General features: G+C 37.2%; 3 protein-coding genes across 3 annotated transcripts; all 3 read right to left on the reverse strand.

The window, feature by feature from the left end:
* Window positions 1-1934: 1934 nt before the first annotated feature.
* Window positions 1935-5747, reverse strand: LOC109183300. The gene is made up of 4 exons (XM_019333393.1): window positions 4247-5747; window positions 3674-3970; window positions 3148-3562; window positions 1935-3027 (listed from the first exon to the last, which is right to left on the reverse strand). The coding sequence occupies exons 1-4, from the start codon at window positions 5745-5747 to the stop codon at window positions 1935-1937; spliced, it is 3306 nt and encodes a 1101-aa protein (XP_019188938.1).
* Window positions 5748-8473: 2726 nt separating this feature from the next.
* Window positions 8474-10180, reverse strand: LOC109183295. Its single transcript, XM_019333388.1, has 3 exons — window positions 9861-10180; window positions 9523-9791; window positions 8474-9389 (listed from the first exon to the last, which is right to left on the reverse strand). Exons 1-3 carry the CDS (start codon window positions 9927-9929, stop codon window positions 9359-9361), a joined length of 369 nt encoding a protein of 122 aa, XP_019188933.1. The 5' UTR covers window positions 9930-10180; the 3' UTR covers window positions 8474-9358.
* A 5057-nt stretch (window positions 10181-15237) lies between these two features.
* LOC109183302 lies at window positions 15238-18699 on the reverse strand. The gene is made up of 4 exons (XM_019333394.1): window positions 18450-18699; window positions 16603-17820; window positions 16158-16514; window positions 15238-16052 (listed from the first exon to the last, which is right to left on the reverse strand). The coding sequence occupies exons 1-4, from the start codon at window positions 18697-18699 to the stop codon at window positions 15238-15240; spliced, it is 2640 nt and encodes an 879-aa protein (XP_019188939.1).
* Between the last annotated feature and the right edge of the window lie 3488 nt (window positions 18700-22187).

The following is a 22187-nucleotide window of genomic DNA, read 5'->3' on the forward strand; positions in this document are numbered from 1 at the left end:
CGATGCACGGGCTATGTTTTATTATAAATTAATATTAGTAATTGTTATAACATTTACAAAGATATGATGAAAAGTATATTTTTTTGAAAGCTGATGAAAAGTATATAGGCCCTGTTTGGTAAAAAAATGGCCTATAGGCCAATTTTGGCTTATTTGACCACTATTAATTGTTTGATTTAGTTAAAATATCAATATAAATGTTTGGTTAATTAGCTTTTTGCAACTCCAAAAGGCTAAAATTCAAAAAGCTACTCCAAGCAACTTTTTCAATTAGCTTTTTGAAAAAAGAAATTATACCAAACAACTATCAGCTAACAGCTAATTTACCAAACACTTTTCTACAATCAGCTAATGTTATCAACTATTTATACCATCTAATTAACACAATCAACTAACAGCTAACAGCTATTAGCTAACAGCCATTTTACCAAACAGGGCCATAATCTATATTGTAATATCAAATATTATTGATAGATAATTGTGGTTTATATGAACAAAATTAAAAGAATCTACATGTTGGATGAAATAAATTATTAAAAAATTATATGGCATACTAACCATTTGTCACTACGCTTAAGGGTGTAGATACCGATCATTGAAATACACCATAAACACACGGTTGGCTTTGATTTGATACAACACCATTCGTAATTGGGATAATGTTAGTCTTAATCTACATAAATCCTAGCAAGCTAGGTTTACTCTCATCCATAATTGTTCTTCATGTTCTTGTTCGATTATTACGATTTTCAATGTTGTTATCTCAATCTTGGCCTAATCTTGGTCTTAATACTTCAACATCCTATTTTGATAGGGTTAAGGTAAACTTTAATCGAACATCAATCTTGGCCTAAAAATATTTGATAGCATTGAAAAGAAATAAAATTACAAATTATTAAAAATTTATTTGTATACAAAATTTAGCATAGTATTTAAAAAACCTCTACGCTCTCCGCATATTAAAACTTTGTATTTGCTAATCTGGAAACGGATTTTTTTAGTATAACATTTGTATTTGACTTTGTACTAATTATGAATTAACATTTTCTGAAAATTTAAATGTACAAAATGTGAAAGAAATAAAAAGCTAGATCATGATTAAAAAATTGTATCAATACTAAAAATGAAACATTACATATGAGGTTGAAAGTAAGAAAAAATGCATATATCAATAAGTACATATATTTCTAATAATTTTTGAATAATTATATATTTATTTTTTTTAAAAGGAAATGGATACCCTACATATACACACTATTTGCTTCAAATGAGGTTTAAACCTATCACCTTCCACTTAGAGGAGCAACCCAATACCAACAGATCACAAGCTACTTAGTAAATAATTATTTATTTAAATCCATGAATTTGATATATTATATTTCAATTTTAGAGTTGTAGAATTTAGTGTTGTAAATATATAAATTTGAAGAAAAATAATTGGAAAAGAAATACTCCATACAGTATAACGGATGAGGATACGATATATCTGAATCAATAATAATGAGTCTGTACAGGAGTATATATAGTAGTGAATAGTAAACCTATTACTTGACGAATACTAATAATAATAGGTAACGAATACTAATTACTAATAATAATAGGTAACGAATACTAATGATGATAGAGTCCTAATACTCCCCCTCAAGCACAAGGTGGACTAGCAACAACATTGAGCTTGCCACATAGAGTAGAGAAACGCGGACCAGGGAGAGCTTTAGTGAACACATCAGCGAGCTGATCCTTTGTGGAAATGAAGCTAACCTGCAACTCCTTCTTCGCCACTTTGTCACGAACAAAGTGGTAATCAATTTCCACATGCTTGTACGAGCATGGAACACCGGGTTGGAACAGAGATAAGTCGCACCCAAATTATCACACCAGAGAGTGGGAGGAGCAGCCAATGACACTCCAAGCTCGTGCAACAGAGAAACCAACTAGGTGACCTCCGCAGAGACATTAGCCAGAGCCTTGTATTCAGCCTCTGTAGACGAACGAGCAACCGTGCGTTGCTTCCGACAAGACCAGGAAATCAGATTGCCACCAAGAAAAACCGCAAAACCACTAGTAAACTTCCTGTCAGCTGGATCACCAGCCCAGTCCGAATCCGAAAAGGCATGAACCGCAACAGAGGAGGAAGGATGAATAAAAAGACCAAAGTGCAGAGTTCCTTTTACATACCGCAGAACACGCTTGAGCATAGCCCAATGCTCAGTGGTTGGAGAGTGCATATGCTGACAGACCCGATTCACGGCAAAAGAGAGATCCAGACGAGTAACAGTAAGATACTGTAGAGCCCCAGCAAGACTGCGATACTGCGTGGGATCCGCATAGGGAACCACAGAATCAGAAGAAGGACGGGACACAGGAATCGGAGTAACCAACGGTTTACAGTCCACCATACCTGCACGGCTCAAAATATCTCGCATGTATCGCTGCTGAGAAAGAAACAAACCACCATCCTTGGAGACCGTCTCAATGCCAAGAAAAAAAGACGGAGCACCCATGTCACGAATCTTAAACTCCGAGGCTAAGTCAGTAAGAAGCCGAGTAACACACGAAGCATCAGATCCCATAACAAGGATATCATCAACATAGACAAACAAATATAAACAAATAGAGGCACGAGTATAGATGAATAAAGAAACATCAGTCTTGGAGGGTGAAAAACCAACCGACACCAAGAAAGCATGCAACCTATTGAACCACGCTCGAGGAGCCTGCTTAAGACCATAGAGTGACCTCTGTAACAAACACACATCATCCGGCCGTGACTGGACTTCATAACCGGGCGGCTGTCTCATGTAAACTGTCTCTGCAAGATTACCATTGAGGAAGGCGTTGTGAACATCCAACTGCCGAATGACCCAACCGCGAGAAACGGCTAAAGAGAGAAGAAGACGCACGGTGGTGGGTTTGACAACAGGACTAAAAGTCTCAAAAAAGTCTTGCCCAGCGACTTGATTGAAACCCTTTGCGACCAATCGAGCCTTGTGCCGCTCAATCGTGCCATCGGCCTTACGCTTCGTTCTGAACACCCATTTGCACCCCACAACATTCATGCCAGGTGTACGACTAACCAGACGCCAAGTGTGATTCTGGAGCAACGCATTAAACTCAAGATCCATGGCCTCACGCCACTCCGGATACCGAACTGCCTGAGAATAACAAGTCGGTTCAGGAACAATCATAAGAGCCACATGCTGCGTCGGTCCTTGAGAACAGGTTGCCATGACATGAGACCGAGGCTGAACAGGCTTCGCCGTACGGCGGCCTCGCTTGGGCGCAGTAGGAGCACCCGAGACCGCCCCTTCCGGAGCCGTAGCAGTCACGGTGCGAGAATCTGAACCAGCTGCGGCAGCCCCGGAATCCGCGTCCAACTCCGGATGAGGATCAGGTCCAGTGGGACAAACATCGGAGCCAACACCAACCCGAACGGCACCAACACCCCACGGCTCAACCGGGCGAGAGCTAGAGACTTGAGAAGGCATAGAAGAAGCAAACGGATATACGGTCTCATCAAACCGTACATGACGACAAATGAATACCTTGTTAGTAGCAGGATCTAAACAACGATAGCCACGAAATGAAGACGGATAACCAAGAAACACACACGGGGATGACCGATACTGCAACTTGTTACGATTGTACGGGCACAACAGAGGATAACAGAGACAGCCAAACACACGCAAGAAGGAATAAGAAGGATTAGAATGATGCAAACGATAATGAGGACTGACATTGTCTAGAACTCGAGTAGGCATTTTATTGATGAGATAGACCGCAGTCTCAAAGGCATAATCCCAATATCGCTGTGGAACCGAAGCCTGAGCCAAGAGAGCCAGACCCATTTCCACAACGTGACGATGCTGACGCTCAACTCTACCATTCTGCTCATGGGTATAGGCACAAGATTGCCTATGATTGATACCCAAAGAGACGAAAGTATGGTGCAACCGTTTATACTCTCCCCCTAAATCAGATTGTATAGAGACAATCTTACGACCATATGAACGCTCAACTAGTGACCGAAACTGCTCGAAGATAGCATACACATCAGTTTTTAATCGCATAGGATAAAACCATACATAGCGTGTGTAGTCATCAACAAACAAAACAAAATAACGAAAACCATTGACAGAAAGAAAAGGCGCTGGGCCCCAAATATCAGTATAAATAAGCTCTAAAACATGCGACGTAGTAGTATTGACACGAGGCAAGGGAAACCGAGATGATTTCCCAAGCATACAAGCACGACACGACATCGAACTATTACTAAAACTAGAATCAATGGAACACGAATTCAAAATCTGCCGCAAGACACGAGGATGAGGGTGACCCAACCGACCATGCCAAACGTCAGAGGAGACACGCAAAGCCACTACCGCAGCGGGACTCGAACGAGAAACAGGCCAAGAATAGAGACCCCCCGAAGCCTGCCCTCTATACAGAACTTCCCTGGTTGAACGATCCTTCACAAAGAAACAATCAGGGTGAAATTCAAAGAATACATTATTATCACGGGCAAACCGTTGCACAGATAATAAACACGCAGAAAGCCCAGGAACAAAAAGAACATCAGACAACCGAAACAGTGTTTTAGAAGAGGCTACCGAAGACGAACCAGTACCAACAATAGGTAAACACTTATCGTCACCAACACGAAGATGATCCGGACCGTTATAAGTGAGCGTCGAGGACATCAAAGACGGATCTGGGGTGGCATGGTTCGACGCACCAGTGTCGGGAAACCATTGCTGAGTGCTAACCGAAGCCGCATCATCCACAGGATACGCAACATGCGCTCTCGGCCCCGGAGCTCCATCGTACCGGCGAAAGCACGAAGCGGCCGAATGGCCCTCGCCGGAGCAGATCTGGCACTGGACAGCCCCGGCACCGCCACGACCACGGCCACGCCCTTTGCTGCGACCACGGCCGCGGTTGCCGCCTCCACGCTGCTGCCCGCCCGAACGGCCTCCACCTCGCTGAGCCGCCATGGCGACCGGAGCAGCAGCAACATCACTAGCATCATCGGCACATATAAAAGCCTGCGAAACAAGAAAATCGGATAGCTCGGACAGAGACACCGGAGCACCCCTTGTGAGCGACACCACCAAAGGACGATATTCGGACCGCAAGCCTCGGAATATATACATATTCTGATCCTCTAGCGTCACCGGACGGCTGGCAAGCGCTAAATCCTCGATAAGCACCTGCGCACGGCCAAGATAGTCCGGGATCGAAGCATCCCCCTGCCGTAATCCTTGCAACTCGCCCACCAACCGGAGGGCACGAGCCCGTGTAGTCGAACCAAGAACCTGTTCGATTGCCAACCACAAATGCCGAGAAGTGGACTTACCGATTGCGAGGTGCATCATCTCGTCGGACAAGGATGAGATTAATAAGGAGAGCACGGCCTTATCTTGACGGAGCCATGCACTCCGAGCAGCGGAAGACGAAGCCGACGAAGGCACGGCAGGAACAGCTCCCTCGGCAGGCGGCACGGCAAGCGCGATGATCGGCGGACATACCGAAGTACCATCGACAAAACCCAACAACCCTTGGCCATCCAAGAACGGAAGAAGCTGAGTACGCCAAAACAAAAAATTGCGGGATGTCAACTTGATGGATACGAAGTGATGCGCCGAAGAGAAAGACACCCCCGACTGCAGCGGTGCAACAAGCGCGGCCTCGGAAACGGTCCGTTCAGAACTACCAACAGAGCCGTCATCAGATCCGAGGTGCGCCATTAGAGAGAGGAGAGAGAAACCTACTGATACCAGATGAGGATACGATATATCTGAATCAATAATAATGAGTCTGTACAGGAGTATATATAGTAGTGAATAGTAAACTTATTACAAGACGAAACTAATAATAATAGGTAACGAATACTAATTACTAATAATAATCTCTATATATATTAAAGCAAAACAATAGGAGCAAAAAATTCCCGCCCAAACAATACTACGTCGTTTTGAGGAGTATCAAATATTTATATCATTTTGCTTAGAAGAACGTGTAAACTCATCGGTTACCAAAAAATATTTAAACTAAATATTTTGTTTCTATTTATTTTACGCCCAAGATTTTTTTATAAGACAATCAGATTCAATTTATAAGTTTAAGCCCTGTGTACTCTTCATTTTCCCATATAATATTTATGGTGAAGAGTCGGATTTGTCTTTCCAAAGTAATTAATTGCAGACCAATCGATTTCTGCCCTTTCGTTAACTAACGGTAGGGAAGCAATTATATCTAAACCTCTATATATACATCACTTTCTCTTCAATGCAAAGACTATCAAGTTTCAGTCTTCAATACAAATACTAAGTCATGCAGGCCAGCAGTTATACCAGAAGTCTCGCCGGAAACGGAGCAGCGTCGAAGCCTCGCCGAAAAGGGATCAGCCGAATTATACCTGAAGCCTCGCCGAAAAGGGATCAGCGTCGAATTAGAGCCTACCGGCAGGGAAAACATCCAATATCTACTCCACAGCCGTAGCCAAAGCACATGGAAGTGGAACTATCAGTGGAGGAGAAGCATATACTCAGGAGATGAAGGAGCCAACTCATGAGGAGATAGGAAAGGTATACAATTCATTGTTTGCATATTTACTTTCTTTACAGCCAAGATTAGATTAATTTTTTTATTTCATTCAATTTTCCTAACAATTTAGATTTAATTTTTTTTTTCTTTTAGGAATGAAGTTATGGTTCTTAAATTGCCCCAGGAACCTAACGGTCTACATAGACAAAAAAAAAAAAAAGAGAAACAATGTGTAAAACATGACTGATGAACATGTGTAAAACTGCTATTTTGACCATTTTTATGAGCTTTTTTTTCCTGCTAATTGTGTGTTTTGATATTTTTCTATTCAGGGAACCTAACAGTGTGCTTAGAAAAATAAAAAGAATACAGGAGAAACATCATGTGCAGAAGTAAAATTTGGTGCAGTTTTCACTGCTTTATTTTTTATAATGAAGTGCTTTTATTCATTTTTCTATTCAGGAACCTAACAGTCTACATAGGAAAAAAAGAAAAAAGAAAAGAGAAACAATATTTGTAAAACACATATTTTTCCAACTAACAGTGTGCTTATTTAATGCCTTTGGTTGATGTTTCTTGGTTGTGTTTCCCAATAACATTGTTGATCAATTGTGCCCTGTGGCACTTTTAATACGAACTATGAAGGATTAGTTTACATTGTCTATAATTGGATTCTTTTAAATTTCGTTTTGCAGGACCAATCTTGGAGTCATATTCACATGGACCAGTCAGATTCATGAAGAATATTTGGTCTACGTTAGGTTAATCATATGTGTATGTGAACTATTAACATTTTAAGATGTTTTTTCTTTTGTCAAATCTTTACAGTATGTGTTAAATGCATGCTTTCTATGCTATTTATTTCATTTGCAGGTGAAAGGACTAGCAATACAATACCCTATCACAGTAATGAAATGCCATTGCTAACTCAGGATAGTAGCAATCTGGAAAATAGCATTTCACAGACACAAACATGTAGAGAATAACATATGACACAAACATGTAGAGAATAATATATAACTATCCCAAATGTATTATTTTTCCATCATTACTGTCTTTGTGTTTCTGTTTCTATTTCGCAGGCGGGTGGTATACAAATATAGCAACCAATCACAAATATCAAGTGATAGTATCATTGCAACAAGAGTGGATCAACCAATTTCAAGCCACATAGGTTATGCATGAAGAGAAAAAAAACCAGAAACAAAGAGGTTATGCATGAAGAGAAGAAAAACAGAAACACAGATGGATAGAGAATACTTTAGGCCATGTATAATATTGTAGATTGAGAAGTTCTATTTAGTTGTAGAATACTATATGAATTTGATCTATGCACAACTTACCACTTAATTAGGAAAAGATTTCTAATTATAAATAGTTACCTTCTTTGCCAAAACCTTCTTGGGCTGTCAAAACATTACCACCAATATGTATTCTATGTCTGTTACACATAGAATACATTACCACCAATGTGTATTCTCTGTCTCTTAGACAAATTTGAACATCCTGAAAAGTGCAAAAAAAAGTGTGGTTAGTAAATGAGATGAAAAATTAAATAAAAAGACCACAAGTATTATTATTACAAAACACTCTTAAGATCACAATTAAAAATACAATACTAAACTCACAATTCAAAACCTAAAATGATCTTTTCTGCATACTCTTGTGGGATTCCCACTGTTAAGTTTGGGGCATATTTTATTTGAAATCATCAACAGGCATATTTTATTCGAAATCATCAACCTCAACAGCTTAGCTGCAATATCAAGGTAAGTTTAGAACAAATTAGGTCTTAGGAATACATTTACTCACAGAAAAACTATTTTTAATATTAAAAATAATTACAACACATCCTAATATCCAAAAACATTTAAAATACTAAAGTAACATGACCTCATATTGCAGTGGTAGAGATTATTAGTTTTTATTTGATGCCCCAATTTACGAGATGCCCTGCAAAAAAATAAATATTTAGTGTTTTCAAATAAAGGAAAACTCATATACTTATTCAAATTGGCAACTAAATCAGTTTTTAAATAACTGTGACATGTTATAAAAATTTAAGCATAATTGCATACACTTTTTCTTATTAATGTGTACTTAAATTGGCTTATACATGTTCTAAAAAAAATAGAATTAGAAAAAGTGAATTACCAAATTACAAATCAGTCAATGACTAACCAATTTAAACTACTTACAATTTATATAGATTATGATTTAGTTAAATATACTCTAAAAAAACCAATTTTGAACATATTACCCAGAAAAATTGATATCAAGATCAATGGGAACAGTAACACCACACATGGGAAACCCTAACAACACACAGTAACCTTTCAGGTTCTTTATGTAATTGAAAAAAATGCATATAACATTAATAACAAACAGCAACCTTTCAGGTTCTCTATGTAATTGATAACATAAATAATTAAGCACACTTTAGTGTCTTCCAAGACAAACTCATGTAACTGCTCTATAAATACCAAACCATGGACAACAATATTTGATTTACAACAGTTGCCTGAATATAATAAACTCAAATCATAAAAAACACAGTAGGTAAAGCATTGCTATTGCAGACCATGAAGAAGATTACATCTTCATGCACGATTGGATCCAAGAGGAAACATTGTCGTCCAACAAAAGGTATTTCTTCAAGAAATTCATTAAATACACTATCAAAGCATGTAATCAATCATCTACTGCAATCATCTAATCATGTCATGATGCATCTAATATTACATATTCAACTGTTAGAATAGGAAAACTTAGCTTTCTTCGAAACTGTATCCAAAACTGTGAAACCCTCCTGTCAAGGTCTAAGAATAGCAGAAGATATAAATCTGAAATAACATAAACAAAAAGGAAATAAACCATCAGATATATGACTACGAACATTATTATCGCAAAATAATCAAACAAATTATAGATAATGTTTTGAAATACACTTAAAATTGAAGGTGTCTGATAACTTATCTGAAAACTATGGGAAATCCGAAGCTATTGTAGCTAAAAGCGACGATTTCCACGAATTCAATTCTGAAAACCAAACTTGGAGTCAAACATTTTAAAACCCTAAACCTTCGCTCATAGACCTCGGCCCTCAATCGGACATGCGAGAATAGATTCGTGTAAACCCTACACTCAGATTCAATTCCCCCAACTATTGCATGTCTGAAATGGACTCCCAAAATCTCATCATCTTCATCTTCAAGATGTTTTATCGAATCAAAACAGATCGATGACTACAAGAACATCGAATGATTTTATATAAATGAAAAGCCTAGAAAATGTTTGTAGAGGAACAACCTTACACTCAGATTCCCACATTCCAGCCGCAGCTGTAAGCTTTCTATCGCGACACAGCGGCAGGGTTTCTTCATCGTGAATATGTTAGAGAGATAGAAATTGCGTGAAAATGGCGAACGGTGGCATAGATCACACCCTCTAATTTTGTAGGAGATAAGGTCAACACATGAATTGTGCTAAACCAAGGCTTCCCGGTGTGTATGTATCGTACAATAGAAATGGAAAGCTAACATCGGAGATGATGCATCCACATTCAAAGATAAAGAGTACAGATAAGGTCAACAAAGACCAAATGTCCTTAACCAAAAGTAGTAACCAAGGTTTAGGAAATGATGCCTTAGTTAAGTATATTAGGCTTACCATATCTATAATCTATAATATATAATATTTTTAATTTATATGTTTATAATTATTAATAACTTGCTTATCAATTTTATTTAAGCTGTCATATTCTACTGGTCATTGTTATAATACTTTTATTATAATTAAAATATTTATAGTTTAAATTGTAAATAATATGGTATGAATTAATAGTTTTTTAAGTATTTCACATGTGTGTCAGTTTTTAATTACATAAGATTGAATTTATAAGAAAATCTTTTTATATTCCAAGATTCACTTGAAACACAGTGTTGTTATGAATGGTGAGCAACTCTTTTTGTCTACAAGTAATATTTTTTAATTCAAGCCTAAACATAAAACAAGTAATAACCATTAAAACTAGAGTCATCTAAAGTCTAAACTTAGTCTTTTAGATTACTGTTACTGTATATGACAATATAAATCTGAGTTCTATAACATGTTTATTGAATGTTAGGCATCACGAAACTATATAAAAGCTTACAAATACCAGAGTTACTCATTGTTTTGTAAATTAAATCTCTACAAAAATGAACGTGTTAAGCTGAAATAGAATAAGCAAATACTAGACAATGTTAATTTCGAGTGACTGAGCGAGTCACCGTAGTAAGGATCGATGGCTTTTGTGAGTCACCATGCTAGATCTGTTGATGAAAATAAGTATATTTACTTAGATTTGTAAAATCAACATAAAGCTCTGAAGAACAAACCTAGATTGCGTTAAAAAGGTCCAAAAATATTAATCTGAACCAAGCTTAGAATTAGGAAAGTACAATGAACAATCGCCATCCATGAGTAAAATTTGAGGACAATACTTACACAAGAGAGCAATAAATTTGTAGAAGGAAGAAATTGAGCAAGAGAAATGGAATCGTTATCGAGAAATAAGAAAGTCAGGTTTCCCCATCACTTCTCATCTCAACGAGAAGGAAGAAACTTCTGGCATACTTCATGCTGGGTTTCTAAATGTACTACTCCGTATATATTAATATAATTATATAATTATATTATATATTATTATAAATTATAAAGGTGTAATAATATATGTAAGTTTCCTCTGTGAAGCAACTATTTGTAACATACCATTTTCATATGTTTTTTGTTGTATTCCCAAATATATCACACAAATTTTAACATAAAATACACACAATTAAAAATTTTTAAATAACATACCGTGCAACGCACGGGTCAAATACTAGTAATAGGTGAATACTAATGATGATAGAGTCCTAATATAACAAAAAGATACTTCATACTTCCGTAGTAATCTTAATAATATATCAATAATCAATAATTTAATAAAAATAAAAATAATAATAATAATAATAAAAGAAATGGATGAAGGATCTAGAATAACACCATCACGCCAAACACATATCACTCCTCAACATTTCTTCCCCAACTCGACGTTTCTATCTCTCAGTCGCTCTGTCTCTCTTTCTATGTTATCATGGAATGAAGATGACTTCTTGATCCTGCGGTCTCTTATCCCTACAGTCCTCTCCCTGTCCCGCAGCCTCTCTGCCTCAGCATCACCATCTATCCGCAATCTGCGTCTCCAGCTACAAACCCTCCTGCCTTCTTCGCACTTCTCTACAATTCCCCACTCCCTCAACAAAAATGGAGATAGAGCATATATCATCTCCCATGGCTACACAGACCTATCCCTTCTAATTCCGAAAATTGCACATGCAAAACCTAAATAATTAGTACATTCTGATTCCATATAAGCCCTAAATTTTTCGACCAGCATATATCATCTTCCATGGCTATAGAGGCAGATTCTTCATAAGTATGAATATTATACTTTCTACCAACAAACATAATTTTGTTAAATACATTGAAACCCTAAACTCTTTCGTTTACAGATCTTGCAACATCCGAAAATCAATAAAGGAAGATATATATTGAAGAGCACTGTAAACAGTTGGACCGATACATGCAGAGAGATTAAGAATTCTAAACCCTTCCCTAAAAAAGGGTCAAAGAAATTTTCCACAAATTAAGTACATTCATAACTCAAATCTGTGCTAATCTTCTTAAAAATAATCTATTTTTTTTCCAAAAAATAAGCATATATAATATTTAAAAATAAGCTATTTTGGTGGTAATCGCATAATCTGATATTTTTTTTGTTGTATTCAATTCAACATCAGTATGATGCATATGATTATTTATCTCCAATTTTGTTGGCTCTATTTATAAATTATTTGTGAATCCAGTAATTCTATTACTCTGATTCATAAAGAAAAACACTTTATTTCTTTACTAATTCAACTTTATTGTCAAAGTAAAATATTTTTTAAATATGAGCAAAAAATGGCTTATGAATCTGGCTCTTAAATACGGAGTATGAAATATGAAATCCTTGTACTTCAACTTCGTTCTTGAATTCTTTTTCTCCATGTACTGAGCTCCCGGATAGCCTTTCTATCGCTATTTCTTGTCCGCTGGGAAGCATTCCCTAAGTATTAATTAGTTAAATATCAAGAAACAATTACGATCGACTACTAAGTACTAAATATTTTACCTTGTATACCAGTTCATATCAACATTCACCAATCTTATTGCTAGGAGAGAAACTATTGGTAATAAGTTGAACAGTAGCAAAATCATATTGCAAGGACACCTCATTTGAAATGCTCAGTCACATCTAGAGGAAAAAGACAGGGATTATTACAAATTTATACAATGCAAATAATATTGTAGCACACAAGAATACATAAATAAACTTTTTAGATCATATCCCAATCAATCTGGTTCTTTACCTGTTGTCTGTAGTTTAGTATTCTGTTTGAGGTTTTGCAATCTTGTTCACATTTGACTCTTGTAGGTTATAACACTCGTAACCTGGAGAGATTTTCATGTTGTGCAAATGGAGTTGGATTGCGTTGTTGGTAGTGTAGTATTTATAGAAGAATTATGAAGCAAATGGAGTTCTAAAAAGGATACAACATTAATGAATCTGAATCATTATGTTGCACCGGCTATTGAAACGCCAAAAGTAAAAGGCTGTTTCAGAGTTCCAAGTCATTAGGATTTAAAATTATAAAGTAATTTGTATTTTAATTATATTCAAATTTGTAATTTTTGTATTTTGTTTAATGTTTTGTGTATATATATGCTCTAGGGAAGAACATTGCTTTGGAACAATTTCCAATGAGCGAAAATGCAACCTGAACGGTAAAAAAAAAAAGAAAATAAAAAAGTTTTATACAAATGTATGTTTGGGGAATCCAACTACTAGTCTTGTTGCTTTAGGAATAACAGGTAGGATATGTCTAAAATTGCCGTCCAAAACTATTGTCTTTCCACCAAATTAAAAGTCTTTTCAGCACTATCCAGTATGGCGAACCTCAATAAATCCCTCATAGTTTTGTCTAAAGTCTCAAAACAGTGTTTGTGTGTCATTAGTGTTTCATCCCATATTATCAATTTGCTCATTATTATAAGCTCAGCAAGGTCAATGCCTTGCGATATATTGCACGTGGAATCTTCGTTCAAAGAGAGTGGTATAGCAAATCTGGAATGCATTGTCCTGCCTCCTATCAGGAGCAAAGATGTTATTCCACTGGAAGCAACATTCAGAACAATATCACCGCGCGGTTCCATATATATATATATATATATATATATATATATATATATATATATATAACCATAAAATTACCATAGTAATTACACGAAAAAAATAGAAATGATAATAGTTTATTTACTTCTCATAGTATTACACCTTAACCATAAAAAAAAAAATATAGGTTATCATAAAAAAAAATATGCCTTGCGATATATTGCACGTGGAATCTTCGTTCAAAGAGAGTGGTATAGCAAATCTGGAATGCATTGTCCTGCCTCCTATCAGGAGCAAAGATGTTATTCCACTGGAAGCAACATTCAGAACAACATCACCGCGCGGTTCCATATATATATATATATATATATATATATATATATATATATATAACCATAAAATTACCATAGTAATTACACGAAAAAAATAGAAATGATAATAGTTTATTTACTTCTCATAGTATTACACCTTAACCATAAAAAAAAAATATAGATTATCATAAAATTAATTGTATAGTTATAAAAAAATCCAACGACCCATGTTTAATTGTAATTATACTATTATTAAGGTAATTATTAACTTAATTATCATAATAATTATTAATTAATTATACTAATATCTGTGCAATTAATTCCTTAATTACTATAATAATTATTAGGTAAAAATATTAATATTGTGCAATTATACTATTACACATTATGAATATAAACTATATAGAGAGATTAGCATAAAATTACCATAATGGATTAATGAGAATGATAATTTATTTTGTTCTCACATTATTATACCTAAATATAAATAAATAATTATATATATATATATATATATATATATATATATATATATATATATATATATATACTAGTAATTGACTGGTGCGTTGCACGATATGTAAATTAAAAAGTATTAATTGTGTGTATGTTATGTTATAAATAGTGTGAACTAATGCGTTAAAATTTATAACATATAAATGAAATATATTTGGGAATCCAACAAAAACAATATGAAAATGGTATATTACAATTAGTTGCAAGTTGATGGTATTAAAAAAAGAGAACTTTACAAAATTACAAATTATTGAAAACTTCATGATATACAACATTAGTGGTTGATGTAGTAGTTGAACTTGAGTCTTTTACTATCAATATTTTGAGACCATCTGGATTGTTAACCCGAGATGCAGCTACGTATAACTGTCCGTGTACAAAAATCGATTTCTTTAGTATTAAACCAACATGAGTCAACATTTGTCCTTGACTTTTGTTTATGGTCATTGCATATGAAAGCATCAATGGAAATTGCCTTCGTTGAAACTTGAACGGCAATATTGGATCAGAGGGTGACATTGACATTCGGGGGATCAACACTTTTGTACATTTGTTAGGACCAGTCAGTATCTCGCCTTCAATAACATGGTCTGCTAGCTTTGTGATTATCAACCGAGTTCCATTTCACAAACCAAGAGAATGGTCAATATTTCTCATTAACATTACTGGTGAACCAATTTTCAAAGTCAGTGTATGATTTGGTAGACCTGACACCTTAATGCTGTTTAGAAATTCCGGTGTGTGTACATCTGCAAATATACCGTTGTCGCCATCGGCTTTACATACTGCGTCTGAACTATAGTATGACCTGCTTTCGGCATTATGCAACTCAGTCATATAGTCATTGACTGCGTTGACCACATCTAGCGTTGGTGCTAATATTGCACGACCTAGCAGGTGCTCAGGGTCAGTGTTTCCATTTGCAAACATAGGAAATGTACTGTGCACAATTGTTTTAATATCGTCCCCTCCGGATGATAGTAACATGTGCTTTGGTATTTCAACCTCTGCGAAACCATCATTCCGCCCACCCATCTTTCCATCGCCGACATTAGCAATCCAATCAGCAAATTCTTGTAATGCCTGCCGGTTTCCACCGTTGGGTACCGAACTTAGTCTGAGGTTTTTAGTCAACCTTAAAACTTTGCAACTATCCCATAGGTATGATGAATTTATGGCTGAAGACACAATATCTTGCCGTGTACCTTTTGGAACTACATGAAGGATTTGGCAGAAATCTCCCCGCAAAACAACTGTTTTACCACCAAATGTCTTCATTTCACTATGAGGGTCTACAAAACGCAAAAAATCCCGCATAGTTCGATCTAACACTTCAAAGCAATGTTTGTGCATCATGGGAGCTTCATCCCAAATTATCAAACTCGTCTTTATCAACAATTCAGCCAAGTCGCTGCATTGTTTAATGTTACAGGTAGAGTCTTCATTTATTGCAATAGGTATTGCAAATCTTGAGTGTGCAGTTCAACCACCTGGTAACAACAAAGAAGCTATGCCACTTGATGCGACATTTAAAACAATCTGACCTTTGCATCGGACTGCAGCTGACAACGCTCTCCACAAGAAAGTCTTTCCAGTTCCACCGTATCCATAACAAAAAAATAAGCCACCTTTATTGTCTGCAATGTCTTGGATAACAGTATCATAAATGAGACTCTGTTCTTCCGTTAGTTTGGCACACAGCACTTCAGCATCTTCCTTCAACTGTTCACGATTGTAACATAACTCTTCAAAAACCAAATGATTTTGAAACAACCTTGAATTATCAGTAGTTGGTATTGGCATGGGAGGGTAGTATTTTAAAGACTTATTTTGTTTCCCCAAAAGGTTTTCCAATTCAAACAATCCAAAGTTCTTTTTCTCATCCTCTGTTAAGACCAAATCTGTTACGATACCAACAACCAGATAGTTATAATTATAACCTAAGAAAATTGATGAAAAGTTTATTGTATCATAAAAAAGTTACATTACCTTGTTGTTTTAATATTCTTTTTTGATAGTGTTGAGCATCTTCACACAAATGTTGCCACACTTGATTCCAAACATTTTCTGGTCTAATAATTGAGGAGGATGTTAGTAAAACAACAAATAGCTTCCTCAATGAATGTGCAGTTGACCAGTATCTTGCTTCATTTATAGCATCAATGTACTCTTTATCATCGTCTAGCAATCCATGAGCATAACATGCATCTCTAAAGGTCAAGTACTCAACACCGTTAACTGTCCTAATATCTTGGAAACCTTTTGGACCACGGACTATGTTCAATAGACACCTCAAATAATATATTTCACCTGAAGCTGGTGGTACATAGAATATTCGACCAATTGAGAAACCCTTCTTTCTTGGATGCCATTCACGGATGTCCTTTTTCCACACAAATTTGGTAGGCATCTCAATGTAAGTTAGTAAGCTCGCTTCTTTGAAATTCTGGTTGGCTACAAACCATGCATTAAACATACTTTGCCCAACGGTCTCTCTATTGAGGACATGATCAATCGTATCATCGTCTTGGAAAACAACTGATTGGCAGTCAGGCAAGTGAAAGCTTAGTCGCTCAACCGGGGGAGTTCTGTACTGGACTTCAAAGCTAAACAACCTCCATGCTGCCTCGCATGCAGAGATGTATCTGCAGTCATAGTACATGTTTATTTCATCAACAATCTCATTACCAGCTTCATCCATCGTAGTCTTATAAAACTCAGCAGTTACACGGTCGTTGTCCTTGTTGACATACTTGAATAGGTACTTGATTGACCTAGATTGGTTACACCACTCTACATTAATGTGGGCTTTGTATTTCAAGAGCAAGTACCGATTATGTGGTACAACATACCTATTATCCAACTCTATTCCATTTTTTTTTATTGTCCTCTTATCATCCCTTCTTCGATACAACGGGTAACCATCCTGGTCAAATTGTGATGCATCAATGTATCTTTTTGGAAAATGCTTCGAACACTTGCCATTTACCATGCACGGGGAATTACTCCTGGCAACACCACACGGGCCGTGCAACATGAATTCTTCGACAGCTTTGTAGTACTCATTGTCTGCCAGCTTGTCTGGGATCTCGGCTGAAATGATCCTGTCCATAAAAGCAGGGTTGGCAAAGTCGCTCGTCCCTTGTAGGAACAGTAATATGTGAGCATGCGGAAGACCCCGTTTCTGGAACTCAATTGTGTATATAACTGTCAATAAACAATTAGATCCTCTGAGTTATAAGATTCGGTGCATACGTATTTTATGAAAAACGTCAGTTCACAGGAATTACGGTACGCACCTGCCCTTACGTGACCAAATAGTTTCCCATTTTTTTATTTCTTTTATTAAACAATCTAGCTTCATCTTGAAAACCCGGCAAACAACGTCCGGTCGATCTTCAGCTTTCAAATTACTTTTCTCCAAAAAGCGTTGTATCTCTGGCCATTTAGGATTACACGTAAAAGTAATAAATAGATTTGGATAACCTATAAATCTGAAAATTGCCATGGCGCCTTGGTAGTTTTGTATCATGTATCTTGTTCCTCCCGTGAAACTTGAAGGTAATATTATTCTTTTACCTTGAGAGCTAGGTTGAACTTCACCTCGCGTCAACGCATCAGAGAGACCTTTTTACGCCTCACACCTCAAAGCTTTTGATTTGACCTAATATAGAGCAACCTCGAAGATTCAACCATAGTATACGCATCAACCAAGAATTGTTGGAATAACCTTTTAGCATACATTATAGTTCAGATCTCATTTGATCTTTCGTGAATACGGAACACGAAGTACTCTCTTTGAGAAACACTCTTTCTTGCAAAATTTTGTTTAGTACCATGTGTTGCAAAATGTATATCTTCCCTAAAACCATCCTCTCCATATGGAAATAAGATTGGGTATTGCAATGGTAAATATGCTGGGTTTAATTCACTTATTCGTTTCAGTACTCCAGATTTAGACTCGACAACAATATCATGTTCACCCATGGAAGGGTCTAAATCTCCAACAATGAGAGCAGCAACCTCCGAAGTAGTTGGTAGCGCATACGTTCCGGCATCTTTAGTCCTCTTTCCTATTAATCTCATTCTAATTTGACTTTGAGGATTAGATTCCATAACCATTCGAAATGACTTAACCAAAACATTGGGGTCATCTAGGACTTGCTTAATGTCATGAACTACCTCAACATGCAATGTAGATCCATTGTTTTCCGGCCTAAAAAAATAATAATATATAATATAAGAATTTCCGTATTAACCAATTAAAGCCCTAAAAGAGTTTAGTAAAACATAATATTATACCTCAAAGAGTTGCGGCGATTTTCTATCTCATTCTCTGTATCGTGAATGTATAATTGGGCAAATTTAGGTTGAACGCCAAGTGAAGGCAATAAACTATTGGCTAATAAGGTTGAAAAATCCCAAAAATAATAATCCTACGAAAAGATTAATATTATATGGGAAAAAAGAAAATCTGGGAAGGAAAAGGTGGAGTGTTTGGATATAGGTTTAGCACAAGTTCGAACACGAAGTTCTTTTCCTTAAAACCTTATTTGCTACCTCCCACAAGTGCTAGGAGCGTTGTAGCCTAGGTTTCCTAGGATAAAACGTGCTACGATTCCTTGTTTAAGCACCTAAACAAGGAACCCGACAAACAAAGCAAAGCAGTGAACACAAGTTGGTAAAGAAGAGAGTAGAAGCAGAGTTTTGAGAAGCTGAAAGCTACTGGAATTCCTTTCGTTTTTTGTGTTGTGTAAAAATGCTTCTGCCCTACCTCTCTTTATATAGTGCTGTTGGAAGGGATAGCATTCAACATGGCTTTTAATTGGTATTAAACCAATTGTGTAACACCTGTAACAGCCACCCACTAAGTAGGATTAAACTCAGAATTTAAAATTGGAATTAAAATAGTATTAATTCCGTAACAGATGAGTTTAATCTGTATAACAGGCTGAACTTTCGGGTTTCAGACCGTTGGGGTGCAGGTTCACACGAGAGCACATGGACCAGGCAACACGAGAGTACATCTCTCGTGCGCACTGTGGTGCAACCCGAGAGTGCACTACTCTCCTGGTCACAGATGCACTACCAGTTGGAAAATGATACCGAAGTTTGGCATAACTTAGCCCGTAAGGCCAGCCAACATTCGTGCCCGCAGGTGAGCTCGGGCTTGAATCAAGCCTTTTCCGATCTCCTCTAGTTGGATTTTGATTTGCACCCCCCCCCCCCCACCCCGCGCGAGAGAGCCTCTATGCTATACAATTCTACAAGTTTCAAAAGAGCTCATGTATATAAGGGGGGCAAATCTTGTTTCCAAACCAATGTGGGACAAAGTCCTCTATTTTCCTTCATTTCCCAACTCAAATGGGTCTACTTTGAGAATCAATATCTCATTCACCCATTATCCGTTTTGAGCGTACAATATATCAATCTCTTCGTCTTACTACGAAGAACCCGAATCCACTTTGACCTGACCCAAATCGGAAGTTGACCCCACTGATAATTGTACCACAAAATAGCCACTTAATATGCCATTTTATGCCATTTTAAGCTAATTTTCCCAACAATCCCCCACATGAATGAAAATTGATTTTCGGGGTAGTTTTAAAAACGGAAACAACTGTGTTCAATGGTTGATCCCTTCATAGGATAGGTAGGGTCACACCCTTTGAACCTTCCCTCGTGAAGATACATTTACTCTACTAACTGTACGGTAGAACGCGATGTCTTTGAGCCGACTGCCGTTTGTGTAGACGATGACATATCTCACACAGGAACCTCCCAACTATGCTTTGTTCTCATGATTGTGCCCATTTTGGTCGTGGGTCACCATTCCTGGTTCTGCAAGAGTTTGTGAAGAATTGTGCCCGTCAATTCTCCTTTGAAGCGACCCTCACTTCTCTCTCACATAGGTGATTCTTTCCCGAGTATCCCGCATACTCACATATGTCAACCAACATTCGAATCACTAAAGCATTTAACATGCTAACCTTGTGCGGGAGCCACTGTTTCTAACGAGGAGTGGTAGGGAATCCGAGACCCCCACAATGACACGCTCCATTCCATAATTTAGTTGTCCCATTGAACCTAGGTGCCAACTAGGTTGGGTGTCCACTATAGAACTTTATACCAAGGGCTTTAGACCCATTCCTCGTCTCAACTTCTCCACAGCTACTCTACATAACCCTTTGGTTAGCGGATCCGCTATATTGTCTATTGACTTTATGTAGTCAATCGAGACAACACCAGTTGTGAGAAGTTGTCTAATGGTATTATGTCTACGACGCACATGTCTAGACTTGCCATTATACATATGATTCTGTACTCTTCCAATTGCGGCTTGACTATCACAATGCACACACATTGGAGGTACAGGTCTTTCCTAATTAGGAATATCCTCTAAAAAATGGCATAGCCATTCAGCCTCTTCACAACATTTGTCTAAGGCTATCAGCTCAGATTCCATCGTGGATCTAGCTATCACGGTCTGTTTAGAGGATTTCCATGCAACGGCTGCACCGGCTAGTGTAAACACGTAGTCACTCGTGGACTTAGAGTCCTTAATATCAGATATCCAGCTAGCGTCGCTATACCCTTCAAGTACAGCAGGATATCTCCCATAGTGCAGTCCAAGGTCTCGAGTATACCTTAACTATCTCAGAACCTTCACTATTGCCGTCCAGTGCATGGCACCGGGGTTACTCGTATATCTACTGAGTTTACTAACCGCAAAGGCAATATCGGGCCTAGTACAGCTCATTAGATACATCAAACTACCAATAACCCGAGCATATTCTACTTGAGAAATACACTCCCTGTGGTTCTTGGTTAGATGAACGCTTCGATCTAATGGCGTCCTAGTCCCTTGATGATTATCCTTGTTAAATTTTTCAAGGATTTTATCAATATAATGTGATTGGCTTAACACCAGACCATCAGGTCTTCTAATGATTCTAATCCCGAGGATTAAATCAGCCAAACCCATATCCTTCATGTCAAATCTCGCATTTAACATGTTTTTGGTAGATTTGATCATTCGATCGTTACTACCAACGATGAACATGTCATCTACGTATAAACAAAGAATGACATAACCGTCTATCGTTTCTTTAACGTAGACACATTTGTCACTTTCGTTTATTTTAAACCCATTAGTTAACATCGCATGGTCAAACTTCTCGTGCCATTGCTTAGGCGCTTGTTTTAAACCATATAGCGATTTAACCAACTTACACACTTTCCTTTCTTGGCCCGGAACCACGAACCCTTCGGGTTGTTCCATATAGATTTCCTCATCTAGTTCGCCATTTAGGAAAGCGGTTTTAACGTCCATTTGATGAACTTCTAAATTCCGCAGCGCGGCTATAGCAAGTATCATTCTAATGGAGTTTATTCTCGTCACGGGAGAATACATGTCGAAGTAATCAAGGCCCTCGCGTTGCCTGTAACCCTTGATTACAAGTCTAGCCTTATACTTCTCGATGGCACCATCGGGTTTCATCTTCCTTTTAAAGACCCACTTGGATCCTAAGGGTTTACTACCCGGAGGAAGATCAACAAGTTCCCAAGTGTGA

Source organism: Ipomoea nil, unplaced genomic scaffold, assembly GCF_001879475.1.
Source record: "Ipomoea nil cultivar Tokyo-kokei standard unplaced genomic scaffold, Asagao_1.1 scaffold1102, whole genome shotgun sequence".
Lineage (NCBI taxonomy): Eukaryota > Viridiplantae > Streptophyta > Magnoliopsida > Solanales > Convolvulaceae > Ipomoea > Ipomoea nil.

Excerpts from the sequence above, each read along its gene's own strand:
- LOC109183300 (XM_019333393.1), bottom strand. The coding sequence starts at position 5,747 with ATGGCGCACCTCGGATCTGATGACGGCTCTGTTGGTAGTTCTGAACGG. Across the intron at positions 3,971-4,246 it reads TTCGATGTCGTGTCGTGCTT|GGGGAGAGTATAAACGGTTG; the intron begins GTATGCTTGGGA and ends AATCTGATTTAG. Across the intron at positions 3,028-3,147 it reads TGTTATTCTCAGGCAGTTCG|AACGAAGCGTAAGGCCGATG; the intron begins GTATCCGGAGTG and ends ATGGGTGTTCAG.
- LOC109183295 (XM_019333388.1), bottom strand. The coding sequence starts at position 9,929 with ATGAAGAAACCCTGCCGCTGTGTCGCGATAGAAAGCTTACAGCTGCGG. Across the intron at positions 9,792-9,860 it reads TGGAATGTGGGAATCTGAGT|TCATCGATCTGTTTTGATTC; the intron begins GTAAGGTTGTTC and ends ATGTTCTTGTAG. Across the intron at positions 9,390-9,522 it reads GGATTTCCCATAGTTTTCAG|ATTTATATCTTCTGCTATTC; the intron begins ATAAGTTATCAG and ends ATGTTATTTCAG.
- LOC109183302 (XM_019333394.1), bottom strand. The coding sequence starts at position 18,699 with ATGAGATTAATAGGAAAGAGGACTAAAGATGCCGGAACGTATGCGCTA. Across the intron at positions 17,821-18,449 it reads TATACATTTTGCAACACATG|TTATATACACAATTGAGTTC; the intron begins GTACTAAACAAA and ends GTTTATTGACAG. Across the intron at positions 16,053-16,157 it reads AGCTGCAGTCCGATGCAAAG|ACTCTACCTGTAACATTAAA; the intron begins GTCAGATTGTTT and ends CAATAAATGAAG.